Source organism: Myodes glareolus, chromosome 11, assembly GCF_982192425.1.
Source record: "Myodes glareolus chromosome 11, mMyoGla1.1, whole genome shotgun sequence".
NCBI classification, from domain to species: Eukaryota; Metazoa; Chordata; class Mammalia; order Rodentia; family Cricetidae; genus Myodes; species Myodes glareolus.
In genome coordinates, this window is record NC_142036.1 from 44,542,958 (window position 1) to 44,563,819 (window position 20,862).

General features: G+C 47.2%; 1 protein-coding gene across 1 annotated transcript in view; it reads right to left on the minus strand.

Annotated features, from left to right (window-relative positions):
• Ttc9 (tetratricopeptide repeat domain 9) overlaps positions 1 to 19,224 on the minus strand; it is a 37,720-nt gene extending 18,496 nt beyond the window's left edge. The window contains exon 1 of the mRNA XM_085698075.2: positions 18,675 to 19,224. Within this exon, the coding sequence (XP_085554201.2) occupies positions 18,675 to 19,071 (397 nt within the window). The 5' untranslated portion in view covers positions 19,072 to 19,224. The remainder of the gene's footprint in view (positions 1 to 18,674) is intronic.
• Between the last annotated feature and the right edge of the window lie 1,638 nt (positions 19,225 to 20,862).

A 20,862-nucleotide genomic window follows, 5' to 3' on the forward strand; every position in this document is an offset into this window, starting at 1 on the left:
TGTGTATTTTAGGAAGCATCTACTGTAATAGGTTTCCAAATGACTTTTTCTTAAGGTCTTTGGTGCTATTTATTCCTTCCCACACTCCCCTCACTTCCTCCAGTTTAATCCTTCCTGCTCTGTTATTCATCTTTAACCCTTTATAGCACTGTGGTCTATCTCCTTTCCCTTGAACTATCCTCCCCATGTCTCCATATTTCCCAACCTCTATAGATATGCCAAGTGAAATACACATATCTGGAGTCAAAGCTAACATTCACAGTGAGAGAAAACTAACATGCAACATTTGCCTTTCTGGGTCTGGGTTAGCTCTCTCGGAATAATTGTTTCCAATTTTATCCATTTACCTGTAAATTTCATAATTTTTTTCTTAATAGCTGAAAAATATTCCATTGTGCAAATAAACCATATTTTCATTATGCATTAATCAGTGGATAGACAGTCTAGGTGGTTTCCATTTCCTGGCTCTTGTGGGTAGAACAGCAATGACCGTGAATGAGCAGGTATTTCTATAGTAGGATAGAGGGTCCCTTAGGTGGTATAGTTATACCTATGAGTGGTATAGTTAGAGCAGATGGTAGATCTGCTTTTTGAGGAACCTCCAATGGCGATTTCCACAGTGGCTGCACCAGTTTGTACACCAGCTCACACTGTACAGCAGTGCATAGCTGCTTTCCTTTCTCCACATCCATGCCAGCATCTGTTGTCATTGTTCTAATCTTTATTGTGAGACAGAATCTTACTAAAATGTCCAGGCTTGCCTTGAACCTGTGATCCTTCTACCTCAGCCTCCTGAATAACTGAGATTATAATTCTGTGTTTCTTCTCTTTTTCAAAAAAGATTCATTTTTATTTGTGTGTGTGTGTACACCACATGTGTGCAGGTACCTATGGAGGACAGGAAAGGGCACTGGATCACACGGATGTGCAACTGTAAGCAGTTGTGAGACACCTACAGGGGTGCAGGAACCCAAAGGAGTTCTCTGGGAGAACAGGAAATGCTGAGACACCTCTCCAGCCCCCAGGACTGCTTTTCTTAAGAAACACTCAGCTGATAAGCCTAGGACAGTCATTAGGTCCTCCAGGTCTAGCCAAGGGGCAGAGATATCAGATGGCCAAGTTCTAGAGCTGGGAAATCTGCATGTGTAGACAAACAGTTGTTCTCACAGACTGTCAAATCATGGCGTCCTGGTTACTCTCTTGGTGACTTGAGATTTCTTGGTAGAGAGAAGGAACCTGGGAAGGGGGTAGAGAAAGGAGCAGGACAAGGTGCACAGGGGAGATCAGAAGAATCCAGCTATGTGTCAGTGGCCAGTGGCCATGTCCCTCTCAGGAAGGCAGCATGAGAGGGGATCTAGAGTGGGCACAAAGGGCTAGACCTGCTTTCTAAGAACTCACCTGAGGCACTCCTGACCTCCACCTCCAAGGCATGCTCTAGTATTTCGTCCATTTTTAAGATAAGGAATCAGAGGTACAAGGAAGTTGAGTCACTTGCTGAAGGCCATCAAATGAAGTGTTTGTCAGTCCAGGATTAGACCCCAAGACTTCCTGTCAGTCACCTCTTGTACATACATCTATCTACCTTCCTCCTGTCCTCTCTCCCCAGTGGCTGTCCATCTGTTCTCCACGTTTTAAATGTGGTCATTTCAGAACTGCAGTATGGGCTGGGCATGGGTGATGTGTTCCATAGTCCTAGGAGTCGGCATTCAGTGGTAGGAGGGCCTTGAGTTCCAGGCCAACCTAGGATACATAGTGAGTTCAAAGGCAGCCCAGGCTACATAGAGAAATCTATTCTTATAAGACAAAATCAACAAACTAAACAACAGAAAGAGAAAAAGAAAGAGAAGGGAAGGGGAGAAGAGGGAGTAATATGGTGTGACTTTTTTAGAATCATTTTTAGCCAACATAATTCCCTTTAGATCCAAGTGTCGCATGTATCAACAGTTCAGTCCCTCTCCTGTCTGAATAGTATCCCGTGGTGCAGATATACACAGTTAATCATTCATCAGAGGCACACCTGAGCTATATTTAATCCTCTGTTAAAATTAAGTTACAGAATGGTTCTGCCACTGTAAGGTTTATGACTTGTGAGTTATTATGGATAAAGCTGATGGGAACAGTTATTTCCCCTTGATTTCTCTTGAATAAACCCCTCAGAGTTTAATTTCTAGGTCATAAGAGAGAACATGCTTTGGCCTTTTGCTACTAAGCGTAAAGTGAGTTTTAGCTTCTCGGAGATGGCCTTCTAAAGAGCAGGTGCCACCCCTTCCCCTCCCTTCCTATTAGCAGCTTGCAGAGAAAGTGTAACTTTGAAAACATCTATGCATTGCAACATACTCTTGTCTCCAGGGAAGGCTCCTATGGAAAGTGTGGTGGAAATCTCTTCCTAGTGAAATTGTGTCTGCAGGTGTGACCATCGCGTGGATCCTCGTAGTTAAAGTTTACTTTTCACAGTCACACCCTTAAGTCAGGAGATGTCCATCTTTGCAGTTGTTTGTGAGACACGTTCCCTGCTCTTCCAGACGAGCGTCAGGGCTTTCTAAATCCTCCCCCAGCACCTGTCATGGCGGCGGTCATGATCAGTAGGGATCTGGGCGTGAAGTGACTTTCTCAACTCTGCACTCAGCAGGAATACGCCAGGATTACCCATTCTCAAGCGATAGCCACGAAAGAGGAACCTGGAATTGCTTTTCTCCAATGGTCCCTTCCAAGGCCAGAGTGGGAAGTGCTTGTGAGCAGGAGGATGGCCAGATGGGAGCCAATGCCCTCCAAGTAGCTAAGGCTTTGTTCTCAGAACTATGTCTCCTCCTACCAACCAGACAGAGGAGTCTCCACTATGCTGCTGCTACCCCCACACTCAGGACACACTTGGAAGATTTATCTCAAGGGGGTAAGTTTTGATGTCATCACCACAAATTTCGGACTTCCTGCTTTTACAGACGACCGCAGGATCCCGCTAGATTCAGTACGAGTACTGTCGAGCCTTTCTGCCGTCTCTTTTGTGGTTTCTTTTGTTTCTGGAACACTCTCTTAGAACTTTCGCTATTACCAGTCTGCCATTTTCCCCTCTCTGAAGCCTCCAGCTGGATGGCCCAGTGCTGTTCCCCTCTCACTATCACTGCGGATCGTGGTCAGAGGTCTGTAGTAAAGGACTCACTTCCTGTGGTAAAGGATTCACTCCCTGTGGTAAAGGACTTACTTCCTGTGGCCTGTGCAGGGGCTTCGTAAGGAAAGCACCCAGAACATACAGCATTCTTCAAGGCTTTATTCATACCCACTCTGCTGGCAAGCCATCCCATCATATAGCATGTCTGCATGTGTAGATTCAACTGTCAGTCAAACATATTTGGGGGAGAAAAAAAAGAAAAAAAAACTGCATCCGCATTGAACAGACTTTAAAGTCTGTAACATACAGACTTCACAGTCAGTATTCCCAAAGACAGTTATTACAGCTTTGCACATGGCAACTCCATTTTTAGGTCATGTAAGTAATCAAGAGTTGTATGTGTGGAGGTCACATGCAAATATGACACCGTTATGACATAAGGAACAAGAGGATCTGTAGATTTTTGCTGTCTGGAAGGGCCCTGGAACCAACCACCATTTGGATTTGCAGAATGCTGGGGTAACCGATAAATGGCTGGCCAAGGAGTCAAGGTGGGAAGCTAGTTTAGAATCCTCTCAGGGAAGGTTTATGTTAACAGCATTTATGGGATTTTGGAATCCACCGAAGAGAGCTGGGGCACCAAGTCCCAAGGTCAGATCAGCCTTTGGTGACTGTTTCTTGTCACTTCTGAGGAGGGCCCTACCTGATTGCCATGGCAGTCCTCTCTCAAGTTATCACAGCCACGGTTCCCAAAACTCACTCTTGATCTCATTGTGACAGAGAAGGCAGTGGGGGCACGAAGGGCAACAGGACAGTGTGTGCTGAGTCTATGTTAATACCCACTCTACTTTCTGGATGCTTGGAGGTAGGTGCTGGGTGAATTCAAGTGAGGAAAATACAGCCAACCCTTGGGGAAGATCAGCTTGACTATTTGCTGTGTGGTGACAGGTACAATCACCAGAAATACTCAGGAGAAACCCACCTGATCCTAGCTTTCCCTTGTCAGCCCTGTCCGGGAACATACCTTGGTCTGGCCCCGAGCCAGGGATGGGGAGAAATCAGAAGCCAGACATTCCCCCTGTTCTTTTGGAATGGTGTGGTGGTCTGAATGAGAATGGCTCACAGAGGCTCAGATCTGAACCCACTTTACATCCATATCACCTGAGGTCAGAAGACCCTCCCACCTTCCCGTGGCAGCCTACAGAAAGGACAAAGAAAAAAGAAGCTGCAGCTCTCTGCCTGTTACCCGTGCCTTCAGGATGTGAAGTTCTCAGCTACTGCTCTAGCACCGTGTCTGCCTGCCTGCCTGCCTGCCTGCCTGCCCCCATACTCCCAGCATGATAACAATAGATGAATCCTCTGAAACTGCAAGCAAGCCCCCAATTAAATGCTTTTTTCCCCGTAAGAGTTTCCTTGGTCATGGTGTCTCTTCACAGCAATAGAACAGTAACTAAGACAGATCAAAACAACAACAACAACAACAAAACCCAAACCTTTCTGTCCTGATAACCTTTCCTGCCACTCTTGAGTGACTCTAGTGACATCTCCTCTGCCCCAATTGTCTCTCCCACTGGCCTTCCGCCATGTTATCAGATGCTTGGGGGGAAGTTAACAGGCCCAGCTGAAACAGGAAGAGCCACACACAGCCTTCCTGGCAGCACAGTATCAGAGCAGATTGTTAAAATAACCCAAACATTGACTAGTAGGATGCTAGCTAAGTTAATAATGGCACATGGGTGCAGCTGGGAACGCTGTAGAGAATAAGAATACTTAATGGCACCAAAAATATTCTCATTGAAAAATATTGGTGGAAAATGGAGAATGAAAAAATGTGTGCCCTGAATGCTGTTAAAAAATAGCCCCCCCATTACACAAGAAAATACTCCCCCCCCCCCAGGATTATCTTCATTGGGTGCTTCAGGTAAGTGTGTGGAAGCTTGGAGGTAGGCACTGGGTAATTCAGGGTAACAAGATACAGCCAACCTGCTCTGCATATGTAATGACAGGAGCTGGGGGGAGGCAGGACATGGAAATGAGGGAAAAAGAGGCATAAACTTAGCAAGTAGAAGGAACCTGCCAAAAAAAAGTAAAGGTTTAATAATTAATTCCCGACAGTGTGATGGTGGATAAGTTTTAATAATAAGAATTCCTGAGCTCCCAAAGTCCAGTTGAAGAGGGGAAAGGTGAGAATATGAGCAAAGAGGTCAAAACCATTATGGGGACACCCACTCAGTCTGCGTGAGCTAATGGGAGCTCACCAACACCAGCCAGACTGGGAAGGAACAGGCATAGGACTAAACCAGTCCCTCTGAATGTGGTTGACAGCTGCATGGCTGGGGCAGAATGAGGAACACTGGCAGTGGCACCAGGATTTATTCCTACTGCGTATACTGGTTTTTTGGTAATCTATTCTCTTTTGGATGGATACCTTACTCGGCTTAGATATAGTAGGGAGGGCCTGAGCCTTCCCTAAAGCAATGTGCCTTACCCTCTCTGAAGAGTGGATGAGAGGAGGGAGTAGGAACTTGGGTTGGTATGTATAATGAAAAAAAGATAGTTTGTTTTCTTTTTTTAAAAAAATAATAAAATAGTAAAAAAAAATTCCTAAGAGACCAAAATGCTTTGTGCATTCCATAAGCCCCAGTAAAACCTAGAGTAACTCAACAGACTGGTGAGGTATGAAAGGAGATAGCAGTGAGGATTGGGCTGCCCTCGGTGACACCCAGGGGACTGAGCAGCACCTTGTGGGACTGAGAAAGCCAAAGGAGACCAACTTCATTTCTAACAAACTGGAGAAAGGTAAACCTTGAAGTGAGGTGGCTGATGACCATTCTTCATTTGCTACTGTAATTTCTTATACTTTCAGCAACTCCAGTGACTACAATACTTCATTTTTTTAAAATTAGAAACCATTAAAATGAAACACAAAGAAAAAACAAGTATTAGCTTCTATTCTGTTAAAGAGAGAAGGGTTTCCACACAGATAGTGCTGCCTGGTTATAGGGCAGTACCTTAGGGTTGTCCGGGGTTGAGAGGACTGGGGACATCCTCATCTTCAAACACCTGAGAGGTGATCCAAAGGACAACACACGCACTATTCTCCCACTTCCAGGATACCCAGCCAGGCCAGAGCTGTCTCCATCCTCAGCCTAGGAGGCAGCTTTGGGGTCCTGGATGACATGTAGAAGATGGGCAGCATCGGTCTATGACTTCTCCCATGGGTACCTGACACATCCCACTCCCCCTTCATCCCACTCCATCATCATCCCACTCCATCATCATCCCACTCCATCATCATCCCACTCCATCACCATCCCACTCCATCACCATCCCATCCCATCATCATCCCACTCTATCATCCCATTTCATCATAATTCCACTCCATCATCCCACTCCATCATCATCCCACTCCATCATCATCATCCATCATCATCCCACTCCATCATCATCATCCATCATCATCCCACTCCCATCCCACTTGCTTTCTTGTTAAGCTCTATGGGGACCTACAGGGACCTCAGTGATGGCAGAATGTCTCTTCTCATCTCATCAAGTCCTTGCTATCAGACAACTGGAGACTGGTCTGATTTGTGAGAGCACCCATCTGCCTGTAGTTCGTTCCCTGCTGGTTCAGTTCAAAGAAAGACACTGGGGAACCCTGGGGCAGAGGCTGGAACGTGGAGGAGAACAGACACATCTAACTGAGCCCCATTTTCTTACACAGTGTCAGCCTGAAGCCCAAGACAGTCTAGAACCCAGCAGTTTCTTTCCTTTTTTATTTTTTAAATGTATATATGGTGTGTGTGTGTGTGTGTGTGTGTGTGTGTGTGTGTGTGTGTGTGTGTGTGGTCAGAGGTTAACTTTGGTGTCCTCCTTTGTCACTCTCCACAATATACATCGAGGCAAGTTCTCTTACTTGAGCCCAGAGCTCATGATTCAACTAGTCTAGGTAGGAATCTTGCTCTGGGGATAATCTTGTCTTCATTTCCCAAGGTGGGCTACCACTCCTGCCAGAACTTCCGTGGGTGCTGGGGATCTGAACTCTGGAATTCAAGCTGCTTAGCCAGTACTTTACCCATCTCCCCAGGACCTGCCAAACAGTTTCTATGTGTTTCCTGAGTGGATCCCTCAATCCTGAGAAGCTAGAAGGGGGTGCAGGCTTTGGACCCATTGAGGCCAGGAGAGGGGGTTCTGGCAGAATTTAGGTGATTCTCAGAAAACATCTGGTCAACTTTTCCTTCCCTCAGCCTCCCCACACCAGCACCAAAGGGGCTGGATACATGTTGCTCACCCTTCCTACCCTGTGATTGTTTTGGGGGTGAACCTTCCGTGATCCCTCCTTCGTCCTTAGAGTTTTCTCATCTCCTTCTCAAGCTCCTAGAGCCTCCTTTGCCACATCCTCCTCACCTCCTCCCATATACTTCCCTCCGCTGACACTAATATCGCCACCTCTGCACACACCCCTCGTCTTAATCAGCTTCTGCACGTCAGGCACCATGAGGGGTGTAGGTGCTGACATCATTTAACCACCTGGCATTCCCATGCAGTAATGAACAAAGTAGTTCACAGGGGTTGAGATCTGTTCAAATTAACAGAAAAGCCAAGATTCAAATCCAGACCCTTATGCTAAACAAAAACTCTTCTCTCATTACTCAGCTCTGTCCATTGCTGGGTCCTGCTGTGAAGCTCAGGATTGCCTCTGTGTTTTGTGCCCACCCACCCAAACACACATGTGCACACAACCTTCCCTGTAGAGGTATCAGAGAAGAGGCTACTCTAATCTCCAAGAGTTCTGTGGTCTCTACAATCTGGAGATGAAAGGTCCATTCGAGAAAAGTGCTCAGTTTTGACTTAGTATGACTAAAACTTTCAGACCTGGCCAGACTCCCCGAGGCTATTCAGTCTTAGGCCAAGGGTGACTTTTTTGTGAGATGTTACAATTTGGCTGGGATATATTCCCCGAAACTCTTGCCCTTGCCAGCCTGTGTCTCAAAGGCTTTTTTGTTTCTTTTCCTGCCTCCCTGGGGTCATTTCTGGTGTGGAAGACTGAATGGTTAGAGTCAAAGTCAGAATTTTTGATGAATCAGGTCAGAACAGCATTAATGGGTGCTATTTCGGGTCATCAGTGGATACCAGGATCCATACAGAATTTTACACTGGCTTTAACCCCTCCTCAACTCACCATCCTCTCAGATACCCCATATACATCCCTAACATCCTGAGAGACAATGAAGTCCCTTGGTCTCGTCTCCGAGTTGCAGAGGTTGCCTGGCAGTCTCAGCCAAGTTCTTCGAATTTGTAGCTGTCAGCACAGATGAGTCAACTGGAATAAAAGGGAGCTTATCTCCCATTTCCGTCCCCAAATCTGGCAGTTCCCAGAGACAAAGGATGAGATAGGAGGACGGTTACAAGCCCTTCAAAATTCTAGTGGTTCAGTGCTCCCGAAAGGGAAGTTGGGGAGAAGCAGTCCCACTGTTTATATACAGGGAAACCGAGCCTCTGAAGGATGGGATCTGCCTGAGGTTGCAAAGTAGGTTTCCAGCAGAGCCTGGTCTCAAAGTCTGGAGAGAGCAGAGTGGTTCAAGTTTGGGTGATGAAGAGCCATGGCAGGTGTCCAGTAAAGATCAGATGAATGTGTAGGCTTCCTTCTGGTGTCCTGCTGGAGCCAGCAGCAGGCAGGATTCCCTAGACAAGAATTCTGGACACTCATCCCACCCCTTCCCAAATGCTAGAGGCACTTTAGTAATGTCCAGGACCAACTTATGTCACAAGCGCTGACCCTAGTCGTTCCTGTCTCGCCACCAGATCCAAATTTATGTTAATGCGCAGTCTTCTCCCTACTCTGTGAGCTGTCATGCTGCCGGGACTGAGCTCTGTATGTGGATTGGATCCTATCAGGGGACATAAAGAAAAAACATAGGGTCTGGGATAGTTGGTTTGACATCTTTGATGTTACTATCTGACCAAGTCAGACGAGACAGAGCTGATTCCAAGAGTGATACTGAAAAATATGTGTGTTGAGTTACTTTGGGGCAAATGTAAGGAAAGCAAGAGAGCTCATAATTTCTCTACACAGAAAACTAATGTTCTCATTTTTTCTTTTAAAAAGCACTATGAAGTATACAGTTAGAAATGCCAGTATTAGAGAAAGATTTCGGATAAAAAACTGAGCTCCTTTGTCTGTCTATCTGTCTGTCTTCTGTCTGAAGTTCCTTAGCCTCTGTTTTCAAAGGTGACAACTGCTTCACTATGAGTTGACGCGATCTCAAATGCGAAGACTGTTATTGACTCTTAATATTGAAATGAGGACAGTCATATTAAATGCTGCCCTGCATTAAACCTTGTATAATAAATTTTGGAGACTGGTCTCTGTTAAGGACACACAGAAGCACTGTGTATGGTCTGCGATTCAGAACAGAAGAACCTGTAAGAGATGGGAAAGGACTTTAGAAGCCCCAGAATCCAACCTTTCCTTTTCACAAACTAGAAACCCATAACTCAAGAGGTAAAGTTCCTTGACTTGAGGCAGTCAGCAAACAGGAGAGAGATTCTGTAGCTCAGGTTCCCTTGCATCAGGCCAGGCTTCTGCTGTGTTCCTAAAGGTCAGCTCATGTGAAGATAGCGCCACGCTCAGCTTCCAGAGAACACACCCAGGGCTCCTTCCCTAGCAGTTCATTTCTTCTGTGCCTGAAGCCAACATCGGCTCTTAGCACTCCCACTCAAGCTTCTCAAAACTCGTGGCTGGAGCCACACACTCTGCAGCAGGGAGGACGCCAAGAGGAGGAGGCAAGGTGGGCTTCCGAGTCCCTATGCTTGTTAAACAGTTTCACACTGGCTTATGTTGTGGAACTTTAGTTGAGGATGTGTTACATTTGTTTATGCTGTGGAACAATTGTTTAATGATGCAAAGATGTGCTGCCTTCTTTTATGCTGCATTTGTTTAACTCTGTGAAGCTGTGTTACTTTGCTTGTCTAAAACACCTGATTGGTCTAATAAAGAGCTGAATGGCCAATAGGTAGGCAGGAGAAAGGTGGGGCTGGCAGGTAGAGAGGATAAATAGGTGGAGAAATCTGGGAAGAGGAGCTAGAGGGGCAAGAGAAGGAGAAGGAGAGGACTTGAGGGGCCAACTTCCCAACTACACAGCAAGCCACAGAGTAAGAAGTAAAGAAAGGCATATAGAAAGATAAAAGCAAAAAAAAAAAGAAAGAAAGAAAGATAAAAGCCCAGAGGCAAAAGATAGATGGGATAAATTAAGAAAGCCGACGAGGAACAAGCCAAGCTAAGGCTGGACATTTATAAGTAATACTAAGTCTCCGTGTGTATATTTATTTGGGAGCTGGGTGGCGGACCCCCAAAGAGCAAAGAGTAAAAACAACCAACTACACAGGCTTATTTTTCTCTGACCATATAAACCCAGGTCACCTTTCCACTGACAAGGGTGTTTAGGCTTTATGGTCTGAATGTGAAATATCCCTACAGGTTCAACTGTTTGAACAGTTTTGTCTCTATTGGTGGCTCTGTTCTGAGGGGTTGGGAGGTAGCTGGCAGACACAGGGCAGAAAGAACAGGGATTATGGGATATAGCCCTCCTTTCTGCCTGAGCATTCTTCCCGATGGCAGCTCCTGTAACCAATCACCACAGTCTCTCACTGCCTCAGCCCCAAATCATTCCATTCCCATAGTCACGCCTTCTCAGCAGGACGGACTATGAGCCCCAATCAATCTTTCCTTTCTTAATTTGTTTCTGTCACAGACTCTGTCACAGCATGAAAAGTCACTAACACACCAGTTCTGTCTGGTCACAGAAGTTCCAGAAGTCAATCTCTCAGGACCGTCACAGAATGAGAAACCTAGTCCCTTGAGACACAATCACAGAAAGGGATGCATAAGTTCCAGAAGAAACGACAAAAGGATGGACAAGGGAGCTGCCCTAGAAATGTCAAAGCGTATCCTTCTAACAGTGATGAGATGTAGCCTGTGTTTTGGCAAAAGAAGAAAGCAGGTGGACCAAGAGAAATTTCAAGGAGGCACCTGTTAGTACCTAAGTCAATGCCCGCAGAGGTTAGAGATGTCAGATTGTCTTTGGCCTTAAAAAAAATTTATTGTTATTATTATTTAATTATGTGTCTTTGTGGGTATGACAGACACATGGGTGCTAAAGCCCAAAGATGTAAAACTGATCCCTGTGGAGCTGAAGTTTCAGGCAGTTGTGAGCCACCCAGAGTGGGTGCTGGTAACCAAACTCAGATCCTTTTCAAGAGAAAGAAGTGCTCTTGACAGCAGAGCCATCTCTCTGCCCCCATCTTTGGACGTTTTATGTCTCACACTGTTGCCTGGGCTAGGGCACATGTTACTGTGCTATGATTGAGACTAAGCCATACCCATTATCTAGGCTGAAATATACAACTATTTCAACATGCATCTGACTCCAGGGAATCAGGAAGTCTTGAGACATCCAGTTTCCATCCTTGCTGTTTGGAACAGGTGCAGCGTGGTGGCGAATGAGTACAGTGGATAGAGAGCCCCTCCCTTCTGCAGCTGGGACCCAACCGTTAACACTTCAGGAGAAGCTTTTGGCTTTTCCATATCTTGGGGTTTCTTCCTGTCTGTCTGTACAGCCGTCAGATCTCTGCATCTTGAACAGACCTTCTTGAGTATTTGGGCTGTAGAGAATCTGGTTTTCAGATCCCTTCAAGAGAGTCTACCTAGAGGCTGCTTGACAAAGTACCACGGAGGCCTCCTAAGGAGCTTCAGAGTTCACCTTAGAGACTCAGTCCAAAGTCCGAGGTCAGACTGTTTTTCCCAGTGTCTTTCCTGAATGTGTTTTGCACATTTACTCCTTCCACCTTTCTTTAGAAGATGGTTTTAGATGCTGTATTTAGAAGGTCTTTAAGACACATTGTCCAAATGCTACCTACACGACAGTCCCAGAAAAAGCGGCTTTGAGTCTCTCTTCCCTCCTTCTCCACCAATTCTTGCCCCAGAACTCATCTTTTGGCCACCAGGTAATCGTTTGTAACTAGTCTCTGAAGTTCTCTTTACCGTTCAATCGCGGTTGTAACTCCTCCACCTCTATGCTAGACTGTCTGGGTCCACGTCTGTTCTTGTTGAATACTCTCTCTTTTTTTAAACTTCATCTCAGCATCTACACCTAGTTTTGAATATTTTAGATGCATCCCTTCAGTCATCTCCTACAGTCTCACTGAGGGTTGCCCTCAAAGGCAACCCGCTTATGAAGCTGCCTAGGGCCCTTGTTCAGAAGCATCCAGTGCTTGGTTCTATATTGTTCCGGTGCCTTCTTCACATTCCACAATTTTGAGCTTGCATTTTGTAGGGGAGGTCTGATGGCACCATATAACGTGCACCAGAGATCAGTGTGGTACTGTTCTCTGAAGTCCCATTCACATATGAATTCACAGTACCCCATAAGCACAGACTTCTGGCAGATTCATGCATAACACAGAGTTCAATGTGAGTAGGTAAAGGTGTCATATCTATAACTAAGTGGACACACTGGCAAACCCAAGAAACCACACACTCCCAGAAACTTCTTCAAATTCAGGGGGTGAAGTGGGGATGTTCTAAGTAACACAAATGTCCTATAGAAGCCAATCATATCCTTTGATGTGGGATAATGCTCACTCAAAGTGGTTTAATAAAATGCTGATTGGCCAGTACCCAGTCAGGAAGTATAGGTGGGGCAACCAAACTAAGGATGATGGGAAGGAGAAGGGCGGAGTCAGGAGTCACCAGACAAATGTAAAGGGAGCAGGAGATGAATGTCCATGCTAATAAAGGTACCGCCATGCGGCAGAGTGCAAATAAGGAATATGGATTACCAAAACGTAAGAGCTAGTTATTAATAATCCTAAGCTATTGGCTGGGCATTTATCATTTACTTTAAGCCTCTGAGTCAATCATCTGGGAAGCAACTGCCAGGTATTTGGGAACAGGTGGGTAGAAGAGAAAGATCTGACTACAATCCTTTCTTATTTCTGTTGACTCTCAGCTTAGCCAACCACTTCTGTTGGAAATGGCAGAAAGGAAAGGATAGGGCAACCCATGGTTCAGTCCTGTTTTCTTACTTACCAGAGAACCCTGTGTGAAGGGTGCATATGGCATCTGCACATAAAATATGCATATAAGGAAGTTAAATAAAAACAGTTCGCTTGTGTAGCCTTCCTACTGTTCCAGTAGGAATGAATTATGTATGCCTGTAAGAACTACAAAACATGAATTGTGAAATTTTTGATTCCACATTCAAGCTAAGTAGTCATAGTCTCATTTAAAACTGACATTGTACAAAACACAGATGAACAGTGAAATTCTTTCCAATATAAAAATTTAACTTACTTTACTTGTAATTACATTAAAAAACAAATTTAAAAACCCCCATGTCAAGGGAGAGTAACCGTGAAAGAAAAGTTTTATCTTTTACCTTGTTTTGGTTGGGTTGTTTTTGAGACAGTCCAGCCTGAATTCACTATGTAGACCAGCCATGAACTCACTGTATAGACCAGGCTGACTGGCCTTGGACTATGTAGACCAGACCAACTAATCCTGAACTCACTATATAGACTATACTGGCTAATTTTGAGCGCCTATGTGTACCAGGCTGGCTATCCCTAAACTCACTATATAGACCAGGTTAGATGAGGAGAGCTAGCTTTGAACTCATAACCCTCTTCCCTTAACCTTCCAAGTACTTGGTTGTAGTCATGTCCCAGGTAAAATTTTTATAGTTTAGGATTATTAGTGATATGATTTCCCTGATTTTTGAACAAGTTCTATATTATCGTGTTTTTATTTTTTATTCTTGTGTTTATTTTTAGAGACAGGGTTTCTCTATGTAGCCCTGACTGTCCTGGAACTCACTCTGTAGACCAGGTTGACCTCAAACTCTGTCTCAGCCTCCCGAGTGCTGGGATCGAAGACATGTGCCACCACTGCCCAGCTCAAGTTCCATATTTTCCTGTTGTGCTCTTGACATAATTAGGTTCCTATGGCAGTGGTAGAACACCATGACCAGAAGCCACTTGGGGAGGAAAGGGTTCATTTGGGCTTACTCATCCCAACCTCGGTTCATCGTGTAGGAAGGTTGCTAGGGCAGGAGCTCAAGCAGAAACCAGGAGGCAGGAGCTGAGGTAGAGGACATGAAGGGGGGCTACTTACTGGCTTGCTCTTTGTGGTTTGCTCACCCTGCTTTCTTATATAACCCAGGACCGCCGGCCCACACTGGGCTTGGTTGTTCCACATCGATCATGATCAAGAAAACACCCCACAGACCTGATGGGGCATTTGCTCAGTTGAAGTCCCCTCTTTGCAAATGATCCTGGCCTGGGTCAAGTTGCCAAGCAACTAGGACAGCTCTGAATATTGTGTGCCCAGCCCTGACCTCACGACTTCGAGACATGTCTACTAGCACCAATAAAGTTGGTTTCAGAGGGCACTATTCCAGGATTTCTCTTGGTATGAACTTGTTTCTAGGCCTTGTCATACTTTTATACTGTGGTCTAAAGTTGAGACTAATATGATACTGTCTACCCTTTGGGAAGAGAAAACAAATCTCCCAAACGTGGCTCTAAATAGGTAGAGAAATGGCAAGAGAACAAAATGGTGTTTGTTGCAGGCCGTGAGGAATATCAGGGCACAGAGTCCAGCTTTCGTTGGGATCCAGTGGCACCTGTTCCCATTGTTGTTGTTTAAATCGTGGGCCTCACTTGAAAATATCAATAAAGCAATGCGTGGTGCATCTCTGTCGCCATACCCCAGATGCAGCCTCCAGAGCCCCAAGAGGAAAAATTCTACCCTTCACCAGGTTCCAGGGCCCCAGGAGAATCATGTGTCTTGTTCAGGGTCGACAGACAAATGCAAGCTTGCTCTGTGGCCTCAGTAAGGCTCAGATTCCTCAGTCTTCCTGGGCAGGTTAGATTAGCTTTTCTATTGAAATTCTGAAAGAAGAAAATACCGTTCCCTTGAATTTCCCAGAGAACAAGGAATGCAAAACTCTAGCCTTGCACAGCTAGCCAGTGTCCTCCCGTACAAAATGAAATCTGAGTAAGAACAGGCAATAACCTGGGGCCATTTGCAGACCGTCTGCACAGCCTTCTTGGGCTTCCAGGGACATTCGAATGGGTGTTAGACTAGCACCTCTCACTGCACCCTACCATCTCCCTTGCTATTCTTGAGGGTTCTGTAGACAGGGCATGAGGGTTCGTGAGCTTAAGTTTTCTCCAGATGCCTCATCACAGCCGCTTGTTTGGAGAAAGCAGCCCTTAGCAACACATTCTAATTCTCTAGGTGTTTCTGGGCTATTCTAAGTTCCTTCCCAATGCCAAGCCTCTATCTCTACATATGGTTCTATGTGAAGGACAGAGCCTTAAGATCCGCTTCATCAGGTTGTCCAGGGGCCACCAGAACCCCGATGGAAGGAAGGGTCAGCTGCTTTTCTGCCAGAACGAACCTGCTCTTGCCTCCCTCCTTCCTGTTAGCCAGGGCTCGGGGTAAAAGCTATCTCACGGGACAGCCTGCACTGTGCTAGCCCTAGCAAAACAATACGAGTCTTTCTTCTTTCCTTTCTATTCAATGATAACTGAGAATACACACTTAAATTTTTTATTTTATGTTTACAATAATCTTCATGAAAATATTTTAATGAAGTGTATAAATGCTTCTAACACAACGGTAAGTGGGGTTAAGAGCAGAATATGTTACTGTATACACGGAAGGACAAGAAGTCTTGCTTTGTAAACATACACACGTTAGTGTGCACATACACACACACACATGCACACATTCAACATGGATTTCTTTTTTTGTTTTTTTGAAGCACTGTTTCTCTGTGTAGCTCTGGCTGTCCTAGAACTCACTCTATAGACCAAGCTGGCCTCAAACTCAGAGATCCACCTGCCTCTACCTCCCAAGTGCTGGGATTAAAGATGTACGCCACCCAGCTAAACACAGATTTCTTCAAGAGGTGGATTTAGAGGCCATTCTGAAGTTCTTTCAATGTTTTGCTCTTTTCCAGAAGAAAATATCTATATTGGTATCTACTATTTTGATGATCCCACGAGAAAGGATTGTTTGCTACTAGCTGGAACTTCTGAGAGACTGGGATTTTATGTGATTTTATGTGCCAACCTGAAGAGAGCAATGTCAAGCTTCTCGTCAAAGTGATTTCTGTGCCGAGCCTTCCTGCCAGGTGATGAATGTTCCACACATGGTGTAGACTTCGACAAAGCCGTCCATCTTGTCATCACTCCCATGATTATGTGAGATCTGAAGGCATCAGGCGGTAGACACCAGGCGGTACTCTCGGAGCCTTGAATCAAGGTCCTGTATGTTCTTTCCTGATTACCAGGACTGAAGGCTCCCCAAAGAATTTTGAAATGTGGGCTCTGAGAGTCCCCCAGAGTCTGGGTACCAGGTAACAGGAGAAGTCTGGAAGATATTGGCTTTCTACATCAAGTTGTGATGGCAAAGGCATTGTTTTTGGAGATGGATGGCTCTGGAGCCTCGGGATACCCTTCTGTAAGGCAAATGGCTATATTTCTTCCAGGTGTGTGTGTGTGTGTGTGTGTGTGTGTGTGTGTGTGTGTGTGTGTGTGGTGCTGTATGCCTTTAATCTCAGCACTCTGAGACAAGAGGACCTCTGAATTCAAGGCCAGCCTGATCTACACGTATAGTTCCAGGCCAGCCAGGGCTACATAGTGAACCCTGTCTCAAAAAGTGTATGTAGGTACCTAGTAGTACACATACTAAGTTATTAATATTAATAAGGGATGGGTCCCAGAGAAGGCAGCTGAGGGAAAGTCTGCTAGGATCTCTTTCCATTCTGTCACCAGGGAAGTTTTCCAAAGTGTTTGGGTGGTGGGGACAGAAGGGCTGACCAGACCTCAGCCCTGCCCTGACTAGCCTGGCCTGACCAAGGACACACTTGAGCTTCACCATGGAAATGTAGCCATTTGTGGGGTGGAGGGCAGGCAGTGCTACTTACTGGCTGGTAGCCAGAAGCGTGGGGTGAATGTGGTTCTGGAACGCCTGTGGCTAATACTGGAGGCAGGCTCCATTAGCACTCCAAAATCACTGCATTAGCCATCCAGAGTGCCTCGCCTGGGCTCACAGCCGCTCTGCCCTTTGTTCACCAGGGCAGCAGCCAGTATGCCAGACGCTTACAGGAAACAGAGGAATCAAGTGTCCTTTTACGGACTCACTTAATTCCATCTTTCAGCACCACGATTTTCTCTGGTGCCATTATTTGTAATACTGGGACCAATATCACCATTTCTGTAACTGCACCACTGGCCCTCTTGGTATTAATTCTTTACCTTCGCAAGCTACTTCACAACGTGTAAAGTCTCTCCCCAGGCTCAGTTTCACCCTACTAAAGAAGGTCCCTTGTAGGACCATGGTAGCACAGCGGTAGCACGTTTACCTAAAGATGACCTCAAACGTAGAGTAATGTAAAGGCAGAGGGAGGCTGGTGCTCAAAGGGAACACAGTAGGTCTACACTTCTGAATAGAGCCTGGTTGGAGCATTTCCAGCCTCCAGACACATCCACCGGTCGTCCCTCTCCTCCTTGCTGGAACAGGTCCACAGTTAGTTCAGACAACTTCTAAGGTTAGAAACGAATGTCCTTCTATTCTACGAGGGAAGTTTGACTATGTCAAATCCCAACACACAGGGTTGGACAAGAGGAGAGTGGTTTTGTCACTGTAAGGCAGTTGCTCATGCTACGGTTTCCCACATTTCACAGTAAGTCCTTTGAAAGATCCAGAGTTCTCCTTTTTAACGGACTGTAAAGATTTTATACCACATATATACATATATATATGCCTCATCCCTAAAGTACACTGTAAAATGTACACCTTTCGTTCAACAGATAAACCTCATGAAGAAGAGCAAGAATTCAGCAGGGCTAGAAACCTACCTACCACGAATTGGCAACCTGGAGCAACCAGCAAGACCCAGAGAGAAGAAAGTGGCATTTTTGGAATCCATTTTGCTCAGGCTGTTAAGGACATCCTGAAAAAAAAATCCCCTTTGCTACTAGGGCAAGTCAACTTGGGGAACGGCCGATTCCCACCGGTGCATACAGAAGAGAAGGCATAGGTCAACTTTGGGGCAGACAGGTGCATTGACTGCCCATAGAACCCATGGCCTGTGGGACACACCTGGGCGCTGCCCTCTATATTTTGAACCCAGGTTCACTGGTGAGCAGTAGCTGTCGCTGCCAGACCCCGCTGGGTCGCCCTCTGTCTGTCCAACCTTTTAAGGGTAAGATTAACCATGTATACAAGGGAAGAGACTCGAGATGACTATGGCCTTAGGAAGGCATCGTCTTGAAAGTCACACTTTTTCTCAAGCGCCTCCCTCCCAGGTCTCCTCCCTGGAGCACCACTGTCACAGGAGGGAGTCAGCGCCGCGGTGTGCCTCACTGGCGCTCTGGGACCCAGAGGGACTAGGTCGGCGGTGCAGGGGACCGACGCGAGGCCGGGCGGGGCCCCTAGAGGTCGGGGGATGGGGGAGGGAAGGAGGGGCAGGGGGCGCGGCGGGGCGCGGCTCACCTGCCAGGCTGTTGTAGCAGTCGATCTCGATGGCTTCAATCGTCTTGCTCTGTTCCTCTGAGAGATGGCTGGGTTTGGGGACTCCGGCCGGGGAAGCTGGCCGCGCGTCCCGTTCCCGCTCCCCTGGAGGCGGCAGCAGCCCCTTCAGCTCCAGCAACGCCCGGTGGTATTTGCCGATGGCTTCGCGGAATTTCTTGTCCTTGTAGCACTGCGCACCTTGGCTCTTAAACTCGTGCGCCCGCCGGATGAGCTCCGCAGGCTCGGCCGCCGCCCCAGCCTGGCTCCGCTCCGGGGCCCCTCCGCCTCCCGGGACGCACGATGGTGGCACTGACCGCGGCCCCTCGCCCAGAGCGGGCGGGTTAGGGTTCCCCGAGGCTCGGGCCGCCTTCCTCTCCATCCGGCCGCCGCCCGCGCCTGGAGCGCGCCGGGATCCCGGCTTTAAAAGCGCCGGGCGCTGGCTTAGCGCCCGGCAGACTCCGCCGCGGCCGTGACCCTGGGCGCCGCGCGCTTGCCCCGCACTCCCATCCTAGTCGCCAGCCGCCGGAGGCAGCTCCCTCCTCCTGCGAGCGCTCCCCTCCCAATTCCCTCCCCCGCTCCGGTGGCGCCCGCCCTCGTCCCCGCCCTTTTCTGCTCCCGCAACCTGCCACCGCCGGTTATTGAACCCTGTGCTCGCCTGGCCGTGGTGCAGGGGACAGCGAGGCCTGACTAGGGTGGTGGTGGTGGTGGTGGTGGTGGTGGTGGTGGTGGTGGTGATTGTCGCTGACCCGGAAGAAGCTGGGCTTGCTCCACGGAGGGAAGGATTAACGGCAAAGAGGTTCCCTTAGTTCTCATTCATCCAACCTTCCGAGGCTCGCCGTGGCCGAAAGAGGCAGTGGGGGAGGGGTGCGTGTGTATGGGAGGACGGGAGGAGGGGGTCACCCCAACAGCTTTCTTTAGAACTAAAAAGAAAGGTGCAATGGGGGGGGGGGCAGGAGCCATTGCTTATTTTGTTTGCAGTAAGACATTACTATTTTAGGTGGCAGGGCCTCCCCTTTGTGGATCCAGGTTGTCGCTGAGGAGTGTCTCCCGGGCGCCTAGGACACTGGGTGCACGTTTGCGTGCCGGGCGTTTTATTCCAGGAGCCTGTGTGTGCTTACGCTATGTGCGTGCGCAGCTGTGCAGAATGAATCACAGAATCGGAGATGGAAACACCTGTTACTGTTGGTCATCAGGCTCGGCGGGCACAGGGTTCCAGTTTCCATTGCTAGACAGTTCCGCGCCCTTCCTGGGGAGGATCCTCCCCTTCATTCTTTCTCTCAGTCCTGAGTGTCAGCTGTGTGCTGGGGATTGGCTGAGGCCCGCAGGCGGATGAAAATGGACACAAGTTACTTCCGCCCCCCTGCACCCCAGAAGTGCCCAGTTTCCTGCTGGATGGCACAGTCCCCATTAGCAATCACTGGACCAGGCGGAGGTTGGAAAGTGTCACTGGGGAGTAACAGAAACTGTTGCGGAGCTCTGTGAGCCTCATGGGGATAACAGCATTTGAGGATCCTGAACCGGTGGGCAGGAGGAAGCTGCATATCAGCCAAGGCTAGGAAGGTTCGTAGAACTGTAATGTTTGATATCTCAGTTGTATTCGGGGCGTACTGATTTGACTTTGTGGCAGTGGGAATGAGAGTTGTCAAGGAGGAATTCCAGGGATTTCTGGATGAAGTTTGGATTTGATTTATAGGCAGTGAAGAAGATAGATTCGTTTTTAGGGTCTTCATGTCATTTATGATGCTAAGAGAGAAAAGATGCTCTTCTGTGATTGTCAAAGTGTGCTGCCCAGGTCTGCAGCATCAGCATCTCCTGGGACACTACTATATTCAAATTCTAAGGTCAGAGTCCAGGCCCTTTAAAACAGCACCTCAGATTTAGATCCAGTAACCTGTGCTTTCGAAGCTCCGAGACTGGCTCAGACACACTGCAGTGAAGGCTTCCTATTCCAAAGGTCAGGCCTTGGACCAGCAGTATTAAGCAGCACTCACAAGCGTGTGGGAAGTGCTGGGTGTACACTTCCCAGACTGTCAGTGATAGGTACCAGACTGACCTGCCGCTCTGCAGTACAGAAAACTGTCAACACCCCCCACCCCCAGCTTGTATTGTCACCCTAAGACTCTAGGTAAAGTTTGTGTTTCCGTTTAACAGATGGAAGTGCTATGGGACA